A 27,910-nucleotide genomic window follows, 5' to 3' on the forward strand; every position below is an offset into this window, starting at 1 on the left:
CCTAAAAAAAAAGATGTATTAATAAAAAAAAAGAAAAAGATGAAGTTTCGCCTCAAAAGTATTTGACGTATGACGCACGGTGGGACTCAGGTTTACGTCACTGCGTCACTACGCCCGCTGCCCCCCCTCCCCCTCCTCCCCCACAGTCTAGCTGGGAAGAAAAAAAAAACTTTTTTTTGTATCGGAGGAATCAACAGCCGCCATCTTGACGCGGCTCAGAATCGGGATTTCTGGGGGAGCATTAATTTTAAAACCCACCCGGAGCGACCCAGGTCGGACTTAAACGGACTCTGCTCGCGTGGAACCGAAGGATCGGCCATTTGGACGGGATTCTGGGCGAACATGTGAGGGTTAAAGCGGGTTTTTTTTGCTCGCGTCGAGGAGCTCACTGTATATTTGATTTCCCTTTTAGCGAAGCGCCGCTCGTCGCCGTCTCTCCACCCGGGGATGTTCCTCGCTCGACAGCCTCGCTAAAAATAATCCACTTCATAGAAAATATTCCTCGATTTTTGCTCTTTTTATTTAAGCCGTGCGGGGATTTTATGGACGTTCGCTTCGCCTCGGAAAAAATGATTCTCTACGGACGCGGAACCGGCGATCTGCGGGGACAGCTTTCCGCTTTGTGTGGCATTTTATGATCGATTATTTATTTGTTTTGGACGTCATTTCTAAGGGGGTGAAATATTGAGGATGATTATGTGGGTGTTGGGTCGTGGATTATTATGGGGTGATCTTCGGCGGCGGAGCGTGGCGCTGTTGCCTTTCTTTTGAAGCCTTTTTTTCTCCAGGCAGCGTTTCCAACGAGCTGCCAGTCAAGAAAAAAAAAAGAAAGAAAATTGTACTTTACAACAAAAACCCTCCGTCTTTTTTCTTTTTTTTTTTACTGGAATTGCCAAAAAAATTCTCTGCGAAAACGAAGACATTCAGCTTCGATCATGGCTGATAATCTGCTGGACGTGGGACCTCCGACGGCGAAGCGACCCAAGATGAATTCACCTCTGTCCGGCTCGGACGGTCCAGGTGAGTCACGTGACAACCGGCATCTCAGAACCACCTGAAACTAAACTATCGTCACAAATAAAAATAAAAAACATCCCATAAAAGCATGATGAACTTGAATTTAGCAAACCTGATGCAACACTTTTCGCTTATAAACTACATGTCACTGCGATGATACTTTCTAGTGTGTACGGTTCCATTTGTGTAGTAAACGTATAAATCAAGCTTTAAAATTATAAAAAGAAACTTATTTATACGTTTAAAATATATATAAAAAATATACTGTATATAATAAAATCAATAAGAATATCATCCAATTAAAATCCAGATCTAAGCAAATGTATTTGGAATGTTGTAGGTATGCATGTACAATTTTTAAGAGTACTTTTTTTCCTCCAATATAAATAAATTAATATGAGACGATCAAGTATCGTTTATCTTTGATAAATATTAACAAAGTAATGGATTATTGTTTTGCTTATTTAGTTTTCTTATTTCATTCTTTTATTCTGCGCTGCCACCACCAAAAAAATCCTATGTTGTGTTTACAACAATATAAGTTTCTATTAAATACTTATTCAATATTTTAGGTGTGCCTTTTTTTGTTAAATCCAACTTTAAAAATGTCATTTGTTTTAATATTTACAATATTTTAAAAGGGCTGGCATCATTGGAACGCTTGCTAAATAGTGACACTGGAGAAATAATGTAATAATTGGTTTTTACCATTTTTTTTATCCATTAGTGAGCACTTTATAAGGAAAATTTCTCTCAAAATATGCAACCAAAAAAAATGTATAGCCCAGAGTTGTTTAGATGTACAGTAATGAATACATAAAGCACAGTTATGGTGTATTTTTAAGTGATCATATTCTTTAAGTTAGTGTTGGAAGTGACAGTACACTACTGTGTACTCGGTCGATCCGAACATAGAGTTGTGTTGTCGAAGTCGAACGGAGAATACGGCGCTCCAGCAATATTACAGTTTTTGCGATAAAACGTGAAACTTGCGTGAGGGACCACTACCGATATTCAGACATCGACAAATGCACGTGTACATGTTTCTAAAATGTTTTCTTCTCGCTCTGGTTGGTACTAAGTTGGTTACGCTTGTATTCACTTTTAAAGTGTGGCTGATTCCTTTCATAGTTTAATTTCAACTTATCGTATCCTACCTTCTCTTCATGAATTCAATTTTCTTCTGCATAGTAGCGTCTCTTCTGGTGTCGTAGTTTCTCTCCTTCCAACTCTGCCATCACGCCCTTCCCTCAGCTGAAACAAAAAAAAATGTTTGTTTTAGATTTTTTTCCAATTTACCTTGCAGCAATTTGGCGATGAACCGCTTTGGATGTGGATTTCAACTCGCCCTAGGGTAGGCTAGTCGTATACCTGTCAAACCTGATGAGAAACACTAAAAAAAGACTGGTCACCTAAGTTCATCACCTGAAAAAAATCGGCAATATAGATTACATGGATACGTTTTTTCCAGTGTGATGAACCCATATCTATATACTTTTTTAAATGTGAATTGAACTAGAAATATTATTATCTTGTTTAGGGGTCAAACAGTTGGTTGATTATCTTAATGATTCTGATGTATGTTTTAGTTTCCATTGCCAATGGTGTAACACAGGATTCAGGAATCAATTACTTTAGTATTCTAGCGTTAATTCCATTTTTCTGCTGTAGCTTAAATGCAAAACGACTGTTTTAAGTTCTCTGCCTTCTAATGGACTTCTTTGTTGTTTTTTCTTACTCCGATGCCAATGAACCAATGGTAAACTTGTAAGAGTGCTTGTGTTCGTAGAACTGGAGTTGCAACTAGGTAGAAATTGACGCATGCTATTGTTGATATTGTGAGTCGGTAGGAATCTAAACTACATGTGAAGCGGCCATTTTTCAATAAAGCTCTAGGACACATATGATGGTGTCGCAAATGAACCTAATGGGAGCGACAACAATAGTACTTCATGCTTTTCGTCAGTTTAAAAATATACTATTTGCTTTCCATCTATATTAGTTCCCAATAATTGACTTCATCAATAACGATAACTTGTTTTATTTGTACATTTTCAACTCACTTGAATTTTAGTTGGAGAATGGGTCACTAGCGTTTGGACTTTCTAACCTGTAAAAAAGCCCAGCCCTCAAAGTAGTTTTATCTCAATGAATCAGAAGAATAAGACAAATATCTGATCCCTTTCTGCACCTTAAGTTCAAATACTATCCTATAACTTACTAAATGAGACAGTTCTCGTAATCTAATGTCGGGCATATGCGTAGAACAAGATTACATTGAAGCGTTCCAATATGCGCATCATAATGGAGTTTGTGTTCTGAACTAAGAAATTAAGTGTGTACTTTTTTCACAAAGATGGGTTTATAGATAAAGTTGCAGAAGAAATGAAGAAATTCAAAAAAAAATTCTGCTTAACAGAAGGTCAAACAAGGATAAAATGGAAATAAGAGTTGCTTGTTGCTTCAACGATCAAAAAATGAACAAAAGTTGTGTTTTATCTTTAGCTCTTCTACTAATCTGAGAAATGGTGAAGCAAACCATGTGATCCAAGTTTAGGTTATTCATTTGTTTTATTTCACGACCAAGCATGTTCGTTTTCTGTTAGAATATAAATAAACAATCAATCAACATGGAAGTGAAATACAACTGTAAAACATATTTCTAATTAATTGTCTTTAATATCTATAAGTCACAGTACAGATTGGAATCCAGTAGGATTCCAGATCCTACTAGTACAGATTGGAATTCCAATCTACTACTAGCACTACAATCCTACTAGTAATGGTGAATGTAGGCTTACCTATGATGACATTTTAGGTGTGAAATGATTCAGTCTCAAAACATTTTGATGTAAGCCGTATTTCTCCTATTAGAATTGGAGATTGTCCTGGTAGAATTCCCATTTGTCCTAGTTATTTTTATATTGTCCAATATTCATATCACAATACAGTAATAGGATTCGAATATCTCCTAGTAGAGATTGGAATTCACTAGTGGAATCTGGAAAACTCCCAAGATACATTGGAATTCTAATATACAGATCCCAATACAGTAATAGGATTCCAATTTCTCCTAGTAGAGATTGGAATTCACTAGTAGAATCTGGAAAACTCCCAAGATACATTGGATTTTGAATATTCAGATCCCAGTTCAGTAGTAGGATTCCAAACTTTATATGATGCCGTTGTATCGTCACTCAAGTATTGTTATGTTTGTTCTATCGTAACTAAGACAACAATGTCAATTTCACAGGAAATTAACTGTTTTAGATCTGAGACCTACAAAGTTTATTTTGTACTGTTTGGTCAGGTTCTCCAGTGGTATTGAACCAAAGACCACCCTTTGGTGCAACAGCTCTACGTTATAATGTGGGTTGGAGTGTGACCTCCAGAAAAAAGGATCTAAATAAGACGCAAGGCCTGCTTTCTTAACGTATGTAATGGTATTTCAGAATCATAAGACTTTCAAGAGCCCCCCAATCCCTGTGATGATGGAGTTTTGCTCCTTCAAAAATCCACCTTGGTTATTGATGTCTTGCCTTCAACTGAGTTGTGGTTGTTCTGTTAACTTAATTATGAAGTCGGATTTTTAAAACTCAACCCATTCCAGTCGGTTTCACAGTTTTCCAAAACTAAATCATAAACTTTAGCTTTCCCTGAAGACTCATGGTTGGTGAGCAAATCCATGTTTCTCTGGACTCTCGTTCACCCATCATCTCTGCCGAAATATTGCAAGAAATGCCAAATTGCTCTTTGGAAGGAGAGTGGTTGGATAACTTGCAGAATTTAAAATGCAATGATTACTTTAAGGAGTTGTCTTTTCCTGAATGACTGTGGGTGTGACCGGGTGGTTAAGTGAGCCACAAGTTGGACAAAATGCTTTAGTCAGTCACAGTTTTTCTCATCAGCGTTTTATAAAACACATTTACACTTGCTCTCGTAAAAAATGTGAACGGCTCTGATTTTCCGCATGTATTATTTAACGGTGATGAATACTAGAAGTTTAGTTGGCTCTATGTTGTTCAATAATTAATAAAAAACATTAATAAAAACTCACACTTGAAATCTTTACTGCGGATCCCTGAACTTGCTGTTCCTTTTCCCAGATCTCGTATCCCTGCTTGATCTGGAGAACGACCTTCCGGATGAGCTCATCCCAAACGGTGACCTGTCTCAGATGGGAATGCCTGGCGGAGGAGGTGGTCCTGGACTCAGCTCTCTGGTCATGGATGCCGCCTCCAAACATAAGCAACTTTCTGAACTGCTGCGGCCGGGAGGCTCCTCCATCCTCGGAAGTGGTCTAAACTCTGGCCCCCAACAGGGCGGCATGGTTGGGAACCAGCTCGGTGCGGTGCTTGGTAAAAGCCCCCTTGGCCAGGGCTCCCCAAACCACCAGTCCCCCCAGGCCCAGAAGGGGGGACAAGGCAACGGAGGGATGGGCTTTAACCAGACCATGTTGAACAGTGGGCAGGGTCACGGAGTCCTGGGCCCGACGGGGCAGGTCATGAACGGGTCTCTGGGACCAGGTGGGCGAGGGAGACCTGGCATGCAGTACCAGGGCCAAGGAATGCCTGGATCGCAAGTGGGAGCAGGACCCGGTGTGGGCAACAGTGTGCTGGCGGAAACACTCGCCCAAGGTGGATCCCAACTGGGCGGACATAACAGCCTGAACGCTCAACAAGGTGGAAACATGAATAAGGTAGGAGCTCTTCAACTTGAACACACTTGTATTCGTCTGCTCTTTAACCCTTCTGGTAAATGTGTTTGTGGTATCCCTTGTGTTGTCACTGAGTCAAGGTGATTTGTATTTCTGAAAGCCAGGGGAGTCGTTCACCTTGACCCAGAGACAACACAATGGTTAAGAACTTATTCTGACTATTCTGTTCGTTTATGATCTGAAATGAGTTTGCTTTGACATTTACGACACTGTTATTACATAGAATTATCAAGCAATTGTCGTCTTCACCGTTTGTGGTTCACTGTGCCACCTTCATTTGTGAAATGATAACAACGGTTTGTACCACCGTATTGGCCAATGGTTGACATTAATTAAGTCACTCTCCAGTATCCTCCTTCCTGATTGGCTCAGGGAAGTCAAGGAGCCCTAGTTTCTGTGTATTTTGTGTAAAAAATTGAATTGGTTTTTAAACCCTATGATGATGATGGTCTGTGTCTTCTAAGAGTTGTGGAGCTAAACTTGAGTTCCAAAGGGTAGATTCTTACCGAAATAGAGACACTTGTTGACATTTTATAGTAAGAAGTGCAGTGTTGTACGAGTGTAGGAAAGGGGTTTTATATGTTGTAGAAAAAGCTTTAAGTTTTAACTTTGCTGATTTTCTTGGGTGATTCTGGAATAACTGTGTATCCCCTTTTTCCTACTTTAAATTAATAAACGCCATAAATAGGTGCTAATTAAATTTAAAAAAACAGGATGTTACTCCCTGGTCAATTCCAATTATTTATCATGCAAGTAATATTTATTGATCGCTTTTCTAGACCAGGGTCACAAAGCGCTTAAACAAACAAAACAATACCCAATAAAATATATACTTAAAAGGTAAAGACAACATCGAGACAAACGCAGGACAGGACCGAAAATAAAGGAAAAGCCTGCACGTATACAAATGTCTTAAGATGTTTCTTAAAGGAGTCAGTAGATCATCAAACACCGAGGAAGATCGTTCCAAAGCTTAGGAGCAACAGTCTGGAAGGATTTCTCTCCTCTGGTCCTGAACTGTGTTTAGGAACCATCAGTAGATTCTGATCCACAGACCTCAGAGCCTGAGCTGGGGTGTAAGGCTGGATCAGATCAGTGATGGAAGGTCTGACCATGAATAGATCTGAAAGTAAGAACCAGAATTTTAAAATTTACCCTGAAAGTAACTTGCAGCCAGTGAAGAGATCTTAGATCGGAGAAATGTGAGTTCTTCTACTAGAGCAGGTCAGAATTCTCGCCGCAGAGTTTTCTATTAACTGCAGGCGAGACAGATGTTGTTAAGACATGAAAACAAACCGTTGCAATAGTCCAGGCGAGATGTCGTCCACTAACTGAAACGAAAAAACATTGACTTTTGACCGAAAAAAATATTTCACGAAAAAGGGAGGGGGATTACAAATGAATTTGAAATAAAGTTAATCTATCTATCCATGTTTGCAATATATATATATATTTGATCGTATTTCCACTATGGCTGCACGGTATTGGAAATTTGTGCGATATTGGTGTATTGAGTTGCGATATCGACATTAATGCGATACTTTTTTTTTTTTTTCTTTCATTTAAAATTGTGGCTGCATGCACACGCAGCTGAGCGCTGGTGCGAGTACTGTAGGGGCGTCCAGGGGTTAAGAGATGGAAAATTATGCGATATTTCCGTTTTGTTTATTTCCGCGCTTCGGTGCCGACATGTTCGGAGAAAAATATCACTTTTCAGTTTCACAGGACTCGCATTGGTTTCCTGCGAAACTAAGCAACATCAGAGAGGAGCCGTTGGCGCATCGCGATATCACCAAATCAATAATAAATCCACCTCCTTGAACACCCACACAGAACGGTTTATAAGTTACCTGATGCTAACATCTTAGCTCATGAGCATACGGCGAAGACGGACAGGTTTACACTTGTTTGGAAGTTCTACGATCTGAAACAACAGTGAAAACAACTGAGACGAGATGAAAAGTAATTACAATATGTTGCTTTAGCGAAGAGGGTTGAAAGAGATAAGTGACTGGATCACTTGCGTTTAAGTAGCTCATTAGTTCGTCTTACTTCCTTGTATAAACTGAGCCAAGTCAGCGTGCCAGCAAGACGTGTCGCCATAGCAACCGAGACTAGCGAGCTTCCTCACACAGTTCACAGGTAGACGGAGACGTAAACAACAACGAGACATAGAAGTACAAATTGACAACTTTACAGAATGTGACACTGGTTAGTCAAATTCTTAATTTATACAATGCACATGTTTACAATATGCATATCGCACGTGCCAATACCGCGATATCTATATTTTTCCAGTATATCTTGCAGCCCTAATTTCCACTTTTAAGGTTTACTTTTTCCCACTTTCTATCACTGTTTGGGTTCTATTTGAATCACATGGAGGCTGTAGCATGAAGTTATAAATAAAAGAAGGATAACGTGTGAAATTAATTCATATTGTATTGTTAAAAGTGAGCAGTTTCTGCTTTTAAAACGCTGAGTTAACTTGTTAAGTTGTTGCTGCGTCTTGTGTGTGAAGTAGTTCTGAACAATAACAGATTATTTCTGAACTATTTAAAGGACAATAATGTGTTGATTTAAGTGTCCCCTTAATAGATGTTGGACTCTATTGTACTCATCAGTATGTCTGTTTGAACAAAAATCTTTTTTTTCATTGAAATATATACATTAGAAAATGTACTTGGAAAAAAGTTTTCTGGAGATGAAATCTTGTTTACCATAGCCACGCCCACTCTGCTGTCATTGGTCAAGCATTGGTGTTTGTCAGAGCGAGTCATCAATCCTGGAAGTATCCGCCTCCTAGGAACTTGTTGTATTTAAAAAAGTGGGACGTGATTACAGCTTTCTGGAGAAGGGGTGTGGCCATTATTACATCATCATTGACTCCGCTCTCGTAACCTCTCGTTTGCCAAGATTTCAGACTGGCGAGAACTTTATAAAGTAGTAGGTTCAAAACATGGTCATGATGAGGGACTTCATTTTGAGGTGGACTTTTGACATTTGAAACTTGAGAGTGAGTAAGGAAAGTTATTTTCACATTAGTTCCCCTTTAAGTGGCGCCTTCATTTATTTGGCTTCATACTGTCCACTGTTATCGTATTTGAAAAGTTAACTCTTGCTCAGCAGTAAAAGCTCTCTAGCCACTCCAACTCATCCTTAATGTGCAGCGTCATTTGAATTTTTTTGTAAAGTTGTAATTCTACAAGCAACCCAAACAGACTTGTAACTCCACTTTGTTTACATATTCTCAGGGGCTGTAAAAATTGGGTCCAGAGAATAGAGCCGAAGGCAGAGTAACGAAACTTGAAAAAAAGAATATGTGTATTGGCACCGTAAACACGGGTGTCCCTTACTTAAACTCTCTATTCATGTACTCCATCCAGTAGTTTCCCCTCAGAGGCCCCTTGGTGTTTGATAAAGGAGCCAAACGTCAAGTCCAGTTATTTTGCCATTTAGTTGGCGGAAGGATGAGAAGAAAAAAAAAAAGGACAAGTGGGGAAAAATGCTGATGTTTCGATGGTGTTATCTGTTCGAATGCCACAGCGACAAGGCGTCTGTGTGTTTGTGCAATGTTGAGGGGGGGAGGGGCAGACTGCACTAGTGCTCAGCTGTTGAGCATGAACGTCCTCTCAGACCCTCCATCACTCTGGTTCTTTATCGGCCGAGCCTCCGCCGTCTGCTCCAGCACCAGCGGCAGAAATGCAAACACCCGCTCGACAAAAGGTGCCGACAGAGGGAGGTTCATGGTTATCGGTGATGACATCTGAGGGTCTAATCGGAGGAGCAAAACAAATCTACTTGAAAAGTAGAAGAACAATAAGTTTCATTTTTTGGGTTGTGCATTGTTTTTTTTAAGAAAAATACTCTGTTGACAGACCTCTGCCAAGCAGCTCATTCAAACCTCAATTGTGATTGTCATTTCCCCTCTACCCCCACCAATATATTTCCGTACCCTTTTTTAGCATTTTAAATATTGTTCGTAGCTCAATGGGACAGAAGTTTCCCTCAAACCTAAATTGCACAACATACACGATCAAGAATGTAAGCTTGAGCAGTGCAGCTAGTTCAGTAGAAAGAGGGATGAATCTTCCAATGGTTTGTGGGAAAGCGAGTCGGATGGTTTAACCCTGGTGATGACATGATCTCCTTGGCAGAGGAAATGATATCCTGATAAAACAATTTCATCTATAAGTATGAGGCGATAATGCAGATGCTGCCTAGTTTTTCCCCATTAAACGCAGATTATTGCAACTTCCAAAAATGTTTAAAATCTATTTAAAGAAACAAATCCTGTAACTATAAAAAAGTGTTAACATTAAGGAAAGACAAATCATGATGGGGATGTGAACAGCATCTGTAGTAAATTATAACAGTTTCTGAGAAGTGACATTTTAGAACAACACAAATTATGTAAACAAATCCAATAAAGTAGTTTGTATCTGATTCACAAAAGATGCGCCTGCATATACTGTAGGTCCGGATGACTTTAGTTCATGATCACTGTTTTAAACACGATTTAAATTCAAGAAACGCTCAATAATCACATTAGTATTGACAGATAATTCCTCATGCAGGATTTATTGAATAATGATGTGAGTTTTCTGTCACGATCCTCAAACTTGGATCATCATTTGATCTGTGATCAACACGATTTAAAAGTAAGATAGTATGTTCAAGTTCTTTTTATTTAAATAAATATACATGTATCAAGACATACATCATAGATGAAATTGTAGTCCTGTCAGACCCACGATGCAAAAACATGTAGACAATGAAAGGACATTAAAAATAAGTAATAAATAATAAATAAAAATAAATAATCAACTAAATGAAATGTATAATCAACAATACGTAAATAATTAACTAATAAACAGAATCAACAAAAAACAAAATCTTCAGCAGGCTGAAGAGGCTGTGGGACGGGTGAGTGGGGTCACCAGTGATCCTGATGGCCTTGCTGGTGATGCGGGTGTTATCAATGTCCAGGAGGGACACCAATGATCCTCTCAGATGCTCTCACAATGTGCTGCAGCGTCTTGTGGCAGGACGCGGTGCAGGCACCTTACCAACCGGTGATGCAGCTTCACAGGATGCTCACCATGGTGCCTCTGTAAAAGGTGAACATCATTGGGTTGGTGGGGCTCTTGCTCTCCTCAGTCTGCGAAGGAAGTACAGGGGCTGGTGGGCTGGCTCCAGGACAGATCTTCAGAGATGTGCACACACAGGAACTTGGTGATGCTCACCCTCTCCACTGCAGCTCCGTAGATGGTTAGTGGTAGATGCTGGTTACGCACTTTCCTCAAGTCCACAATGACCTCCTTAGTCTCCTCCACGTTCATGTGGAGATTATTGTCTTGGCACCATGTGGTTGATGAAGAGTTTGGAGCTGGATGATGGAGTGCAGTCATGGGTCAGTAGAGTGAAGAGGAGGGGGCTCAGCACACATCCTTGGGGGCGCCCTGTGTTCAGTGTGATGGTGCTGGAGGTGTTACTGCCTACCCTCACTCTCTGTGGTCTCCCCGTCAAGAAGTCAAACAGCCCTTTGCACAGGGGGGTGTTTAGTCCCAACTGGTCCAGTTTGAGGATGAGCTGCTGGGGGGTGATGGTGTTGAATGCTGAGCTGAAGTTTATGAACAGCATTCTGACGTATGAGTCTTTAGTCTCCAGGTGGGTGAGGCCAGGAGTGGAGGGCAGCAGGGGTCAGGTTCCTGGTGTCTCTGCTGTCGCTGAAAAATTTAAATCAGGTTTATTTAAAATGTAAAAGTAAGTTAGTATAGAGTTTAACTAAACTTAACTTGTCAAATGTTTTTTTGTTTTTTTTGTCATCATTGATCGTCTTAAAGTTTGGGACATTTGAGTGTCCGCTGACGTCACACACACACAGCCTCCATTCAACCAGTATTAAACACCAACTCTCTATTTATTGGATCGAGGCAGATTCCAATGATGAAGTCAACATTAACGCTAACAAGAAAGTTTGTTATTGTTGACTTTCAGGCAGTCGACTGAAATTTTCTCCCGTCTCTACAGAACAGCAAAGTTGACAGTTGCTTCATTTTGGTTTCGTCTTTCTTGTTTCTCAGTTCTGTTAACACTTTTGTCGTGATGCTTCTCTAGATGTTTAAACAAGTTGGTGATGTTAAATCTTGTGAAGCGATTTTCTTTTCTTTTTTTACCTTCAAACAATTGCTCACATCTTCTCGGCAGCAGAGCCACTAGCTCTGTTGTTAGCAGCAGCGGCTGCACCAGCGCCGGCACATGACAAATATAGTTATTAAACTGCTTGGATCAAATTGATGGATCGAAGCTATTTCACCGTATCCAATCCGACTTTTAGAGGCTTTTTTCATTCTGCAAAATTGCAGGTTGTTTAATTTTTCTTCTGCAATCTTGAAAATCGACCTGCAGACGGGTATTTCGAACACTGAATGTAGCCAAACTACAGTATATAGCACGAAAAGTACTTATCTATTCTCTTATACTATTATGAACCTTGCTCTGTCCCCTTCTCAACTTTTTTCTCAGAAATATCTCGTATTACAGTTTACTCAGATTATTACATGGTTAAACAATAGAATCAGAAAATGAGCTCGACATCAGTTTTCCATCCATATAAAGCTTTTTTTTTTTTTTTTAAACCCTTCTTTCCCACTGAAATATGTCATATAGCATCTTAAAATAAAATGTTTCCATCAAGACTGATTGTAATAGCTTAATATATTTCGACCATTTTTGAAACCACACACAAGCTAAATCACTTTTCTGTGTTTTTCTATTGATTTATACACATTATACAACCTTGTGCCCCAATTGACAAGTCTTCCTTTCTGTAGATGGGGATGTCCGGCGCTCCGTTTGGCCAGCAGTATGGTCAGGCTGGCGTCCAGCAGATGGGGGGAACTGGGGTCAACACCCAACAACTTCAAAACAAGTCGGCCCTTCCAACCAATCTTCCACAATTCCCTTCAGACCTGAAAGGAGCCGGGAGTGTGCCAAACATGGTAGGTGTCACTGCAGGCTTTGCATCTGCTTTTAAGTGCTCATTGTTTTAGCTTAACCTAGTTGAATAGATACAAGTCCTTCCTCTTTATTTATTCAAAGTTCTTTACATGTAATCACATTAACTTTGAGCAATCAACAAAATTGTATTTTATAGTGGTTTTGCCTTAATTATGTCTGGTTTTGCCCTTTTTTTCGTCAAACATTCGCCGCTAATTTCTTCCCTTCATCATCAGTTTTCTTATTCTTTTCTTGTCCTAATCTCAGACATCTTTGTAGGTCAGGAGATACACATGTACATTAATGGAAGGCCACACAAAATGACTTATTCTAGGAAATTAAAAAGACTTGTTCCACTTACTGTTTAAATCCCAAATTGGAATCAGCGACTCCTAATCTGCGAATTCCACGGGAGAGCCATAAAGGAAGTGTCTGCGGCTGATGTCTTTCTTGTTTTAAAGAGTGTTTATATGTCGAGAGCCCTTCAGCTCTTGTGCTCCAGAATCTCCTCATGAACTAATGTTAAGGAAAACATCTTCTTTTCAGTCTCAAATGCAGCAGGTAGCGTCGGTGGGCATGGGCCCCGGAGGCGGGGGCGTGGCCGGGGGTCCGACGGCAGACCCGGAGAAACGCAAACTCATTCAGCAGCAGCTGGTCCTGCTGCTTCACGCACACAAGTGCCAGCGCAAGGAGCAGGCCAACGGGGAAGTGAGGGCCTGCACGCTCCCCCATTGTCGCACCATGAAGAACGTCCTCAACCACATGACCCACTGCCAGTCCGGCAAGTCCTGTCTGGGTGAGTGTCGGAAAGCAACCAAGCTTTATAAAGCTTTCTTAACAAGCTTCTTGGAAGTGAGTGGCATGGAAGCTGTGAAAAGCCATCATTAGAGTTGTTAGTTTTCAAGGCAGCGTTTTTTTGTGAGCGAAATAAAAGAAAAAGTGACCACACACTTTTTTTCCCCCTAACTCTGGTTCCAAATGAGTTTATTGCGGTTGATGCCTTTGTGGCGCTGTTATTCAGTTGGCTTACATTTAATTTTTTGAGTTGAAAACTAATGGAGTGTCCTAAGAAGTCAATCAATTATTGGATATTTGCTTAAAAAACGACTTGTTTGTCCAGATGTTTATTTGAAAAAGGAAACATGGTGTCATGTTTAAAAGACCGCAAGAAAACAGTCATATTTGAATATGAAACATTTATTTGTTAGTAGATCTCATAAATTAGTGCCAATTATCTTTTAAAATGTGTAGAATTAAACAACTTTATTATTATTTATTATTATTACCCCCAAAATAAATCCTAAGGAGTATAATTTCCCAATATTTTAGCACCCTTGTTTACGGGTTGAACAAGCTGAAAAGAAAGCAAGTCGTTTGTCGGTTCCTTTAACATTGGGCACTTTTATTCTGAGCCAACCTTCCGAAAGGATCACATGAAATCAGTTGGCAGGACAGATTTGGCCCCCAGGTCCTACATAAGGACTATTTTTGTCTATTTTTTGGAAAACCCTGTTTATTTAAAAAGAAAAAAGAACAGCTAAATCTTTAAATTAATATTGGATTTATCAATGATGAGACCGTTATACACAGTGGTGAGACTGGACTATCAACCTAAACGTATCTTCTCTTCCTCTCCAGTGGCCCACTGTGCATCCTCCAGACAGATCATCTCCCACTGGAAGAACTGCACGCGACACGACTGTCCGGTCTGCCTCCCGCTGAAGAACGCCAGCGACAAGCGGAATCAGCAGCGTGAGTGTCACTGTCATCCTTCTCCTGTATTCAAACGCTGTCACCTTTACTCACAAAATCTCTCTTGTCGATATTCCAGTAGTATATTTAAATATAAAGAAGTATAAATGCACGTTAATCCCAGTAGAATTCATCTGATCAGTGAATAGTAGCGCTCGGGTCCGTCTGTTGTACGAAGTGGTGCCCCCTGCAGGTTGTCAGGCGCCGCCTCGGAGCCACTGGCTTCTCCGAGCAAAGAGCCGCTAGACTGAGAGAATTTCCTCTCGATGGGCGGGTCCTGTAATGTGACACCGAGGGGGAGGGTCTCTGCTGCTGCCGCTATCAATGACGGAACCTTCCGCTCTCCGATTGGCCGGACCGGTCTATGACAGGTTTAAATCCCCCACCAAGGCAGCATGCTGCCTGTCGGCAATCAACACAGCGGGGAGCGACGGGGAAAAGCCTCCTCGTTCATTAACACAACAATGGAGGATAATCATAATTACTCAAATAACAGTTTAAAAGTTAAAATACAACCAGGAGTGAACTGTTTTTTTTGTCGCAGTTATTTTTTTCTCAACAGGCTGATTATGATTTTTGATTTTTTTTTTAAATTCATGCAAAAGTCTCTATTTACCTTTTTATTAATTGATTATCAAACCATTATTAAATAACTATAAATAATAAATAATTTAAATAATAATAAAATAATTCAAAACAAATCAACACTGTGTAAATGCAATAATATTTAAAGGAAAATAAATGACAAACCCAATACTTTATCCCTTAAATAATGTTCTTTTTCCCACAAAGTTCGAGTGATTTGCATTGAGTTCTAAAATACCCAACGGTCTTGGAACGCAGAAATGCAATCCTTTGAATGCATCATTTGCAATAGAGGTGCAGAGAAGGTTTTTCTTCCAGTCTACCTCACACACCTCAACAAAATGCTCATGCCGGCCTGCTGAGGGATCAGTGCAGCACTAAATACAACTGATGGAATTGTTTATCTATTTGTTTATTGATAAATATAATTTCTTTCCGTTCTCCTCGCAGCGATGCTTGGCTCCCCCGGTGGTGGACTCCAACACACCATCAGCACCGGAGGAACCGGCCAACAGAGCTCGGTCAACATCAACACCGCCGCCACCCACATCGACCCCAGCTCCATGCAGAGGGCCTACGCCGCACTGGGCCTGCCCTACGGAAACCAGTCTCCCGCTCAGGTCCCGGGGCAGAACCAAGGCTCGCAGAATTCCCAGGGCCCTCAGCATCAACAGCTTCGGAATCTCAACCAACTAGGTATTAATAAAGTCCGAAACCATTTATGTCTCTTTAGAAATGTCTTATCAAAGCAGTGCTAAACCTACTGTGTTTCACACCTTGTTAATTCTTTAATTCTCTAATGAATCGTCATTAGGCACTAATCAGATGAACCAGATGGCGGGGGGTTTGGGGGTTCCCTCTTCAGACATGCACTCCGACTCTTCGATGCCAACCACACTAAACAAGTGGGTTTTTTTTTTTTAACTTTCTAACCCAATCTTTTTATTTTTAAAACATCTCTCTTAACACAACTTTCTTGTTGTTGTTGTTTTCTTATAGTCAGCTGATGTCAGATGTGTCAGGTCTTGGAAACCTGCCTGCAGCCAACCCCCTATCTGCATCGGGGGTACGTAAAGTCTGGCACGAACATGTCACTCAGGACCTGCGCACCCACCTGGTGCACAAACTGTAAGTGTGACGACAAAAGTATTCCAATAAAAAAAATGATGACAAGCGATGATTCATTTTATCTCTGCGTTAATCTTCCCAGCGTACAAGCCATATTCCCCACCCCCGACCCCGCAGCACTAAAAGACCGACGGATGGAGAACCTTGTCGCGTATGCACGCAAGGTGGAGGGTGACATGTATGAATCGGCGAACAGCAGGGTAACTAAAGCTAATGTTTTTAATTATTACTATTATCTTGATATTAATCGTGCCTCTGTCTCGTCAGGACGAGTATTACCACTTTTTAGCAGAGAAAATCTACAAGATCCAGAAGGAACTGGAAGAGAAAAGGCGTTCGCGGATCCAGAAGCAGCCGGGCATGGTGGGCACTGGAGGACCTCCGCAGCCCGGGATGGCTCAGCCCAACTCGATGGGCCCGGGTCAGGCCGCCCGGCCACAAGCTGTGCCTATGCCCAACATGCAAAATCAGCTGATGAACCGCATGCAGATGCCTCAAGGTGAATATATCTTTGAGGATTTGTTTTCATCGCTGGTCTCAATCTTACCACAATCATTTAGTCTAACAACAAAAGGCATAAAGGGCTGATCTAATCATTTATGGTTTGTGTTTTAGGCATCAATCAGTTCAACCCCATGGCGATGCAGAATAACCCGATGTCTCAGGCGCCTCTCGGGGCACGAGCTCCTTCACCCATGAACCACCCGCAGCAGATGAACATGAACTCCGTCCCAAACGTGAGGAACTTTCCCCAGAGTTGTGTTTGTACGCAGCCGTCGTCGAAACTGATGTTCACATTTGTCGCTTCCAGATGGGCATGTCTCCGTCAAGACTGACCCAGACTCAAGGCATGATGGGTAATCACGTAAACAACATGGTCCCTCCCAACCAGGGCCAATTCCTGCAGCAGGGTCAGTTCTCTGCAGGCACAGGTGGAGCCATGAATGTGAACGTGGGCATGGGCCAGTCCATGAACCAGAATCCTGTCCCACAGGTGAGACTTGTAGAACCCTGGACTCTTGAATCCTAAAGGACGTTTTTTTTTAAATCTTGTCTCTCTTAATCTTCAGCAACAAAGCTCAAACTTGAATGCACTGGGCTCTCTAAACTCCCAGTTGCCTTGTGGCCCCGCAAGCTTGGGGGGCAACCCAACTCCCAACACCACCCCCAACATGCAGCCACAGCAGCACCACACTCCAGCACAGTCCCAGGTGCTGCCACAGCCCCGCACGCCGGCTTCCACGGGCGGGCCCTCCACCACCCCGACGCATATATCCAGCGCTCTGCCCCCGTCAGCCATGAACACCCCCGACCCACCCCAGCCACTTACGCCGTTACCACCTCAGCCTGAACCTACAAGTCAGATCCAGCAGCCCAGCTCTGTGCAGGCCCAGCACCCCAGCACACCGGTGAGAAACCTTTTCCTTTCTTAACTTTCTTTATAACCTTTTCCCGGTCGTTATGTGCAAGAAATTCAATTGAAACGAAACGGAAAAAGTTATCAAAACCCTACGTTTCCATCAACATCACAAGACTTGATCCTGAATATGCTTCAGTTGTGCACAAACATGATGCATCCTGACAATCATTGACCGATGAATTACATTTTGAGGAATACAAAAAAAAATCGTCCATCTCTGAAGGGAGTATTATTCATTACATCTATATCTATAAAGGGCACTTGAGTCGTCTTCTCTCGGATACTACAAGGGTCCTAAAGAGATGTTCTTGGGCTCAAAATGACCGCCATGAACTTCTCTGTGTCTGGACAAAGCCCGACCGATTTATTTTTACTTATTTCTTTTGGCCTTATTTAGTCCATAAGGCGGTGCGCTAACTACTACCTTATTATTATTTCCAAAATAATGAATATGGTTACTTTCTTCGTATCATTCAAAGAAATTGTTGGGCTAAATAAGATCTTTGTAGCTTAAATATTATGCAAATTACAGCCTATTAAAGATGACAAGTCGTCCAATGCTTTTGGCTGTCTTTTAGCCCTAATTACTTACTTACTAACTTATTTAGCGGCAACCACGTCATTTTCTGGAATATGCCCCGATCGGGGGAAAAAATGAATGATTTCAAGTCCATGCGAGCATCCTAAAGGGACACTAAAATAATAAACAATAAAGTACATAGCCTTTGCATTTCTTTTTTACATTTTTTTTTTCAAATTCTGTATGTTATAAAAATACCAGAGCAAAACACTGGTTAGTTCTTCTAGTAAGAAATAAAAGGGCACTTAGTCTCAGCGAGAATAAATACACTTTTTCAGTTGAAGAAATATGTCATCGATCCAGAAGTTGTAAGTCAGCGGCTTCAAGGATTTTCCAAAGTAGCAAATGCCACTACATCGTAGGAACTTGAGGATTAAAAATGAATTCTGAAAACATCCTCATGACATTAAAAGTCCTTTTTCTGTCAGTTGTCCCAGGCTGCTGCTAGTATAGATAACAGAGTACCCACTCCTGGATCTGTAGCCGAGCTGAACTCTCAGCCGACCCTGCCCGACACCTCTGAAATCAAAGCTGAAGTAAAAGAAGAAGAGGACGAAGAAAGCATCTCCGGCAAGAAGCAGGCAAACGTCAAGTCGGAGGTACGTGCAAACATTTCAGCTGCCGGTTCAAACGCCCGCTTTGTTAGGGGTTACTCATGGACGGTCATTGATTACGTTTGAACAGGATGATGAAGCTAAACCTCCTCTGGTGAAGAAAGAGGATCCAGATGCTGCAGAGCCAAAGCAGGAGCCGATGGAAACTGAGGATAAGAAGCCAGTCATGAAGGCAGAACCCAAAGAAGAGGAGGAGAACGGCGAGTCCTCCCCTCAAAGCCGCAAAAAAAGTAGGAACCACTTCATTTTTTTCAAGTATATTGCGGGGCGTCACATTCCTAAAAGAAAACCTTCATTAAACAGCATCCATGAATTAGTGGGGTTAAATGTTTGAATATTCAAATACATGTTGTAATTTTTATAAACCTTTACCAAACTGTCATTAAACTGTGCAAGGGTGTGTTGAAGAAGTTATATTATTTTAAAAACCTACATCTTTTTTATAACATGAAAATATGACTGATTACCACAAATGGATGAGTAAGGCTTTTAGGAATACAATTTCAGGGCAACTCAACATTTCATATGAGGTGCATTAACAACCATTCTGTAATGGTGACCTTTAACCCCATAGTGCTTAGTCGCCCAGTTAACCTTGTACAGCCTTCGATCACTTTTGACAAACGGAGGCATCAAAGAATAGAGGGAGAGAGTAGTAACTGTTTTGTTGGTACCTTAAGTTAGGTGTGTGCGGTAATCGGTGCATCCCACTGAGTTAAAATAATCTGTAATACCACAAAGAGCTTTTCTCCTTCTGACTGCAGCTCGATACAATATAAGTAAATGTTCAGTAACATTTTTTAAAATAATAATTAAAAAGAAAAAGTCTGTGGGGGGTGAACAGTGATATGCGAACTATGAGAGTAATCACTGTAAACCTAACTTTAACGTTGACTGTTTTTCTTCAGTTTTCAAGCCAGAAGAGCTGAGACAAGCACTAATGCCCACACTGGAGGCTCTCTACAGACAAGACCCAGAATCTTTACCCTTCAGACAACCTGTAGACCCGATGCTACTGTGTATTCCTGTAAGTCCACGTTTTGGTTTTCATACATTTTTCCTTCTGAAAATGTTTTTTTTAACCAACGCTCACCTCTTTGGTTAAAGGACTACTTTGACATCGTAAAGAATCCCATGGATCTGTCCACGATAAAACGCAAACTGGACACGGGTCAGTACCAGGAGCCGTGGCAATATGTGGACGACGTGTGGATGATGTTCAACAACGCCTGGTTGTACAACCGCAAGACGTCCCGCGTATACAAATGCTGCAGCAAACTGGCCGAGGTGTTCGAGGTGGAGATCGATCCCGTCATGCAGGAGCTGGGCTACTGCTGTGGCAGGAAGGTGAGTGACACAAGGTCCCCGCCATGTGATCAGTTTTGTATATATGTGGTGTTGATCCATCATTTCTTTGCCTCTTTACAGTACGAGTTCTCGCCTCAGACGCTATGTTGCTATGGGAAACAGTTGTGCACCATTTCCAGGGATGGAACCTACTACAGTTACCAAAACAGGTAAACATTGATGGTCCAAGAAGCTGCAAATGTTGATAGTAATTGTCCTAAATTATATGTAAAAATCGCTTTTCTTCTACAAACTCTTGATTCGCACTTTGTATTGGTGAATTTGCACCCCCTGTTGGGCAAGAGATGCAACTGCAAATAATTCCTGTACAATGCACATGATTTACTCTAGATCTAGACACTGTGTCGGACTTATCTGTATCAAAAAAATACATGTAAATGAATATATATGTATTATGAACAACCCTACCGCCTCTCTTTATGACCTAGTAATTCACCTAAATATCGTCTTTTCGTGGGACAGGTATCACTTCTGCGAAAAGTGCTTCAATGAAATCCAGGGAAACAGCGTGACACTAGGAGACGACCCAGCACAGCCGCAAACGTAAGTCGACAAACAGTCTTTTTCCTTTTATTAACGTTCGTTGTTTCGATGAGTGACTTATGTCTCCAAATCCTTTCAGCATGATTTCAAAAGAACAGTTTGAGAAGAAGAAAAACGACATGTTGGATCCAGAACCGTAAGTCAATGTTTCTGTCAAAGTATCATATTTTAAACATGGTTTTTAAGCTTGAAATGATTTTTAAAACGTGAGCTGAAATGTGTTTGCAGGTTCATTGAATGTAAAGACTGTGGAAGGAAGATGCACCAGATCTGTGCGCTGCACTATGATGTCATTTGGCCGTCAGGGTAAATGGTTTATATTACTTTTAAGTGCTTCTAATTTCAGTCCAAGCCCAAATCAAACGTCACTCATGCTTCTCCCTCAGATTCATATGTGATAACTGTCTAAAGAAGTCTGGCAAATCGAGGAAAGAGAACAAGTTTTCAGCCAAAAGTAAGTCAGTCACTCGCTCAGACACTCCAGGCCAGGATAACTAATCTTATCTTTGTCTGTGTTAAAGGACTGCAGACCACACGGTTGGGCACATACATCGAGGACAGAGTAAATAAGTACTTGAAAAGACAAAACCACCCGGAGGCTGGCGAGGTGTTCGTACGAGTGGTCGCCAGCTCGGACAAAACTGTGGAGGTCAAGCCCGGCATGAAGTCCAGGTGAGCTCATGAAGAAGAGTCGTATAGAAGGGCAACAAAAAACATCACATTCATTCAGTGGTTGAGAGATAAGATGGAGTTGACAAGGTGTTACGTTAAATTGGCCTCAGGCTGCAGCTGAATCTGCTTTTAATGGAGGTTTAACGCACAATGTTTTAATTTAGGTAAGTAATAATTATCTGTAAAAACCTTCTAGAGCAGGGTCACAAAGCACTTGAAAAATCAAAAGCAATACACAGTTAAAAATACATACAAATTGAAAAACTCTAAAAAGCCAAAACAACATGGAGACAAACACGGGAGTCCCCGAAAATGAAGAAAAAACCTGTACAAATAAAAATGTCTTAAGATATTTCTTGAAAGAGTCAGTAGACTTGATGCAACTTTAACATTAAAATGAATGAAGGCAACACCAAAAATCGTTTTTTGTTTTTTTTAGGCAACATCTTTATTTCACCTTAGGTTTTAAGAATACTCAAAGGTGCTTCACGAGAAGTGTAATAAGGAGTTGGTGCTGCTAGCTACCTGCCATCTTCTTTATGTAATACAGCCGTGTTGTCCCTTTTTCCTCCTTCAAGCGAATAAACATGCGTATGATTTACCATCTTTTACCAACCTTCTCCCTTCTGGTCATTTCTGTAGTTTATTGCAACAATATTTCACGCCGTTTCCCTCCCAAAGAAGTCATTTTGCTTCTTGGAACATGAATAATTAAACGTTCACGACTAGTTGGACATTTGTCGATCGTGTCTTGATGTTTCTGTTTAATGTCGACACGAAATTCATCACGTGTTCACTTCATCTTATCTCTTCGTCGTAAGCTTTTAAAGCCTGAATGAGATGTGGACGGTTTTTATCTCGTTTCCTCTGGATACGCTAAACCATTATTTGAGGAATCTTTCCAAACTTGTTTTTCTCCTTGGAAGACTTATCAGGGCTTTAGAAAGTTTTCATATTTTCTTCTGATGTTGATGATGTTCTACCAGATCCATTAATCCTGCACAAGCAGCCTCTTCCTCTTTACTGTCTGGTATCAAGTCCAAATGTGTTTGGCAGTTGTTGCGGTCGGTTAGTTTTGAAGGCTTATGTGTGAACATATATTGCAGGGTTAAACAAAATACATATTTTGGTAGATGGCAATGCTCTACCTGCAAAAAGAAATACTTAATTATAAAATTTTGATCTGTTTTCTGTATAAATTTGAGGTTATTTCAACAAGAAACCGGACCACACTATTACTAGCTGCAAAAGAATCATATCCAGGATGATCTACTACAACAGTAAACGTATTTCTCTGACATGTCTTGTTCCTGCTCTTCCAGGTTCGTGGACTCGGGTGAGATGGTGGAGAGCTTCCCTTACAGAACCAAAGCACTTTTCGCATTCGAGGAAATAGACGGCGTGGACGTCTGTTTCTTCGGCATGCACGTCCAGGAGTACGGGTCCGACTGCCCTCTTCCAAATACCAGACGGGTTTACATATCATACCTCGACAGTATTCATTTCTTCAAACCACGTTTGCTAAGGACCGCGGTCTACCACGAGATCCTCATCGGGTACCTGGAGTACGTGAGGAAACTGGGGTGAGTCCAAGGCGGCGGGATTATAAATCTCAAGGTTTTTGTTGTGAAGCTCGTGGGACTAACGGATGTTCTCGCCCAGGTATGTGATGGGTCAGATCTGGGCCTGTCCGCCCAGTGAAGGGGACGACTACATCTTTCACTGCCACCCGCCCGACCAGAAAATCCCGAAGCCCAAGAGACTCCAGGAGTGGTACAGGAAGATGCTGGACAAGGCCTTTGCCGAGCGGATTATCCACGACTACAAGGTCGGCACTTCAGATGATGTCTAGAAAGGCTAAATGTCAACTTCTGTCTTGGTACTAGCCGGCCCAACTGCGTTGTTATAACTGCTCCCCCGTGTGTCCCATTAGTGCAATTGCATGTAAAATAGATTTTTGTAAAAAGTGTTTTTTTTGCAGGATATTTTCAAGCAAGCGACTGAAGACCGACTGACCAGCGCGAAAGAGCTCCCCTACTTCGAAGGAGACTTTTGGCCGAACGTACTGGAGGAGAGCATCAAGGAGCTGGAGCAGGAGGAGGAGGAACGTAAGAAGGAGGAGAACACCGCCTCGTGTGAGGCGCCAGAGGTGAGTCATGATGTAACCAAACCTTTTCACTTCGTTTCATTAACACGGTCATCATCGTTGTTGTAGCGTTGGAACTTGAACACTTGATATGATCCGCAGGGGGCCCAGGCTGACAGCAAGAACGCCAAAAAGAAGAACAACAAGAAAACCAACAAAAACAAGAGCAGCGTCAGCAGAGCCAACAAGAAGAAGCCTGGGATGCCGAATGTAGCGAACGATCTGTCCCAGAAGCTCTACGCCACCATGGAGAAGCATAAAGAGGTTCGTGTCATGGTCTTAACTGTGTTTAGACGGGAAACGGTGACAGAAACGGTGTCCCATCAGGACCAAATTCAACATTAATTTTGAAATGTTTATCCTCTTTCCCGTCCTATTGTTACCTACTAGCAACCACGTGCTAACTTGCTACCGTGTGGCCCGCAGGTGTTTTTCGTCATCCACTTCCACTCCGGGCAAGTCGTCAACACTCTCCCCCCCATCATGGACCCCGACCCCATGTTGACCTGCGACCTGATGGACGGACGCGACGCCTTCCTGACGCTGGCCCGGGACAAGCACTGGGAGTTCAGCTCGCTGCGGAGATGCAAGTGGAGCAGCATGTGCATGCTGGTGGAGCTGCACAACCAGGGCCAGGACCGCTTTGTGTACACGTGCAACGAGTGCAAGCACCACGTGGAGACGCGCTGGCACTGCACCGTCTGCGAGGTAGGTGGCTCTTTCTGCGTCTTTGTATCAGTGGATATGCTGTTAAAATGATTCACAACAACCACAGAAGTTGGTAGGAGGCACTGATTACTTATGGTGTCAACAAAACGGTGAACTCCCATGATGCCTTTCTGCACCACTGGTTGGTCCAAATTAATTGATGTTGACATTAAAGTCGAGATGGGCCCATGGAAGAGCACAATATTAATATATTAAATGTTTGAATTTGACATTTCAAATGTTAAAACTTTGAATTTACAAGTTTGATATATTAAAATATAGAAATGCGTTTTCTAAATTCAATATATATATACATTTTAATTTGTAGCTTTTAAATTCAATATGAAAACGTTTATATAATATTGTTTGGAATTCGAATATCAAACTCTGTATAAAAAAAACTATTATTGAAGAGTAAAATAAATCTTTCAATATATATTTTTTTATACTATTTAAAAAAAAAAAAATCAAACATTCAATAATAAAAATGTAATAAAAAGTTTGGAAAATGTGAAATGTTTAATTAAATATTTCTGATGACACTTATAATTATGCATATTGACTGATAAATGCTGCTGTATAAGTAAAAAAAAATACCTTAAAGGAACTATGATGAAATTCAAATCTGAAGGCCTAAAAATAAATGAAGGTTAAATATTAAATTAAATGATATACATGTATCGATCCAGTACTGTTGGATATGCAATATGAGGGATCAATAAAGTTTTACCTTACCTTACCTAAATATTGATTATGTATGATGAAAAGAAAGATTTGGATGTATAAATGTATCTTTATATTCTTAATCCTATTGTGTTTTTTAATGTAAATTGTCATTTCTTCCCTCCCTCAGGACTACGATCTATGCATCAACTGCTACAACGTGAAGCGGCACGAGCACAGGATGGTGAAGTGGGGTCTGGGCCTGGACGACGACGGCAACAGCCAGGGCGGAGAGGCGTCCAAGAGTCCCCAGGAGAGCCGCCGCCTCAGCATCCAGCGCTGCATCCAGTCGCTGGTCCACGCCTGCCAGTGCCGCAACGCCAACTGCTCGCTCCCCTCGTGCCAGAAGATGAAGCGGGTGGTCCAGCACACCCGGGGCTGCAAGCGCAAGACCAACGGCGGTTGCCCCGTGTGCAAGCAGCTCATCGCCCTGTGCTGCTACCACGCCAAGCACTGCCAGGAGAACAAGTGCCCCGTCCCCTTCTGCCTGAACATCAAGCACAAACTCAGCCAGCAGCAGCTGCAGCACCGGCTGCAGCAGGCTCAGCTCATGCGCCGCAGAATGGCCACCATGGCTGGACGGGGCATGCCCATGCCGTCCCCACCTACCTCAGCGGCCCCCGACACTCCCAACTCGCTGCAGCAGCCCAACACGCCGCAGACGCCGCAGCCCATGCCAAATCAGCCGCCGCCGCAGCAGCAGCAGCAGCAGCCGAAGCCGCAGCAGCAGCAGCAGCAGCAGCCGCCTCCCAACGCCGCCGCCATGGGCCAAGTCTTCCCCAACAACGGCCGCACCAGCCAGCCCCCGACGCCCATCAATCAAGGGAAGCCCGGCTCGCAGTCGTCGCCTCTCCATCAGCAGCCGTCGCTGCAGCCGCCGCCCCAGATGCAGCAGCAACCGTCCCAGCAGCAGGCGCCGCCGCAGCAGCAGCAGCAGCAGCAGCAGCAGCCTCTGCTCGCTGCTCTGAAAGTGGCCAAACAGATCGAGATGGCAGCAAAGGTCCGGCAGCAGCAGCAGCAGCAGCAGCAACAACAGCAACAGCAACAACAACAACAAAATTACAACATGAACGGAATCCCTATGAACCACCCGCGCATGATGGGGCCGATGCAGGGCCAGATGCAGATGATGCAGGGGCCTCGGGGGCCACAGGTGATGCAGACCATGCAGCAGAACCAGTGGGGTGCGGGAATGCAAAATCCGCAGGGTCATCCACCTCAAGTCCAGAATCAACAGGGACCCATGGTGGCCCCGCAGGTGCAGGGGGCGCCCATGTCCCAGCAGGGCCAGCTCATGCAGAGACCCATGATGCCCCAGCAGCAGGGTCTCCAGATGCCCGGTGGGGTCATGCCCCCTCAGGGCCCGTCGCAGCAGGGCTTGACGCCGCAGCAGCAGAACATGCCCCGAGGGATGCCGGGCAACATCGCCCCGAGTGCCCTGCAGGACCTCCTGCGCACGCTGAAGTCCCCCAGCTCCGTTCAGCAGCAGCAGCAGGTCCTCAATATTCTCAAATCCAACCCCTACCTCATGGCCACGTTCATCAAACAGAGGACGTTAAAGTACCAGAACAACCAGCCCACCCCGCAGCAGCAGCAGCAGCAGCAGCAGCCGGCGCCGCAGCAGAACCCTCAGGCCATGATGGGCCCTCAGGCGGGGATGCAAAGCATGGCAGCGATGGCCAACCAGGTGCAGAGGCAAGTGATGCCCCAGCAACAACAGGCTCCGCAGCAAGGAGGTCCCCAGGGAATGCCGATGGGGCCTCAAGGTCAGATGATGAACGCCGCCCAAAACGGGAACCCGCAGCTGTACCGCAGGCAGCAGATGCTGAGGATGCAGCAGCTGCAGCAGCAGCAGCAGCAGCAGCAGCAACAGGGGCACGGTCAGTTCCCGCAGCAGCAGCCGGGGCAGGTGAGCTACTCCCAGCTCCGAATGCAGCAGCAGCAGCAGCAGCAGCAACAGCAGCAGCATATGGCTATGCAAGGAGGCGGGGGGCCAATGGGCCAGCTCCCTCCCACGTCCCAAATGGGCCAGGCTGTCATGGGGATGGACGGTCCACAGAACCTGCTCCAGCAGCGCATGTTGCAGCAGCAGATGCTGAAGCAGCAGATGGCGTCTCCGGCGCAGGCCAACTCCATGAGTCCACAACCGCACATGCTTCAAGGCCAGGCCCAGGGAGGAGGGCCTCACCTGTCGGGTCAAGCCATGACGAACTCTCTGGGCAGCCAGGTGCGCTCGCCGGCGCCGGTGCAGTCGCCCCGTCCGCCCTCGCAGCAGCAGCCGCCGCCTCATTCCAGCCCCTCCCCGCGGATACAACCGCAGCCCTCGCCCCAGCACCTTCACTCCGGCTCCCCTCATCCCAGCCTGGGAGGACCCATGTTGGGCCCCTTAGAGCACGGACACATGGGAACCCCAGAGCAGAGCGCCATGCTCCCGCAGCTAAACACACCAAACCGAGGGGGGTTGAGCAACGACATGGGCATGGTGGGCGACACGACGGGGGACACTCTAGAGAAGTTTGTGGAAGGATTGTAGCGTTAAAGGACGGAAGAAAGGCCTTGAGTCAAGTCAAGACACTTTTTTCTTTTTTGTATTTGCTGATGTACAAAGATGACGGACGACAAAAAAAACGAGTCATACGAGGCCTACAGACTGTGAACGATCCCTTAAGCGAGGGACTGCATCTTCTTCCAACACGCAATGATTAAAGTAATGGCTGTAAAAAAAAATTAAAAGTACACAAACGTGGACGGCAAAAGACACAAAGAATATATTTTTCGTTCAGACCAGCCGAGTGTTTTCTCTGGTCTTTGTGTTGTTAAAAATGTGTTTTTCATTTGTTCTGTTCTGGTATTGACTTTTTCTAAAATAACGACAAAACAAAAAAACTTTGTTTCTCTTTTTATTTTGTATCTCTGCAAATTAATATTGTATTTG

General features: G+C 43.0%; 1 protein-coding gene across 1 annotated transcript; it reads left to right on the forward strand.

Annotated features, from left to right (window-relative positions):
• crebbpb (CREB binding lysine acetyltransferase b) lies at positions 1-27,648 on the forward strand. The gene is made up of 29 exons (XM_087808416.1): positions 1-1,020; positions 5,124-5,716; positions 12,571-12,738; positions 13,283-13,532; positions 14,375-14,488; positions 15,524-15,769; positions 15,888-15,978; positions 16,073-16,201; positions 16,284-16,401; positions 16,469-16,700; positions 16,817-16,938; positions 17,013-17,195; positions 17,272-17,610; positions 18,630-18,800; positions 18,886-19,045; positions 19,724-19,842; positions 19,923-20,162; positions 20,244-20,332; positions 20,646-20,726; positions 20,806-20,862; positions 20,955-21,032; positions 21,113-21,180; positions 21,248-21,398; positions 22,721-22,981; positions 23,061-23,226; positions 23,380-23,547; positions 23,647-23,808; positions 23,971-24,252; positions 25,106-27,648. Exons 1-29 carry the CDS (start codon positions 936-938, stop codon positions 27,506-27,508), a joined length of 7,326 nt encoding a protein of 2,441 aa, XP_087664542.1. The 5' UTR covers positions 1-935; the 3' UTR covers positions 27,509-27,648.
• The last annotated feature ends 262 nt before the right edge of the window (positions 27,649-27,910 follow it).

The sequence above is a fragment of the Callionymus lyra genome, chromosome 15 (genome assembly GCF_982586985.1).
Source record: "Callionymus lyra chromosome 15, fCalLyr1.hap1.1, whole genome shotgun sequence".
In the NCBI taxonomy this organism is placed as follows: domain Eukaryota; kingdom Metazoa; phylum Chordata; class Actinopteri; order Syngnathiformes; family Callionymidae; genus Callionymus; species Callionymus lyra.

Bases quoted from the DNA above. Each gene is read 5' to 3' on its own strand.
- crebbpb (XM_087808416.1), top strand. From the start codon at position 936: ATGGCTGATAATCTGCTGGACGTGGGACCTCCGACGGCGAAGCGACCC. The intron at 20,163-20,243 runs GTGAGTGACACA...GCCTCTTTACAG, and splicing joins GCTACTGCTGTGGCAGGAAG to TACGAGTTCTCGCCTCAGAC. The intron at 23,548-23,646 runs GTGAGTCATGAT...TATGATCCGCAG, and splicing joins CCTCGTGTGAGGCGCCAGAG to GGGGCCCAGGCTGACAGCAA.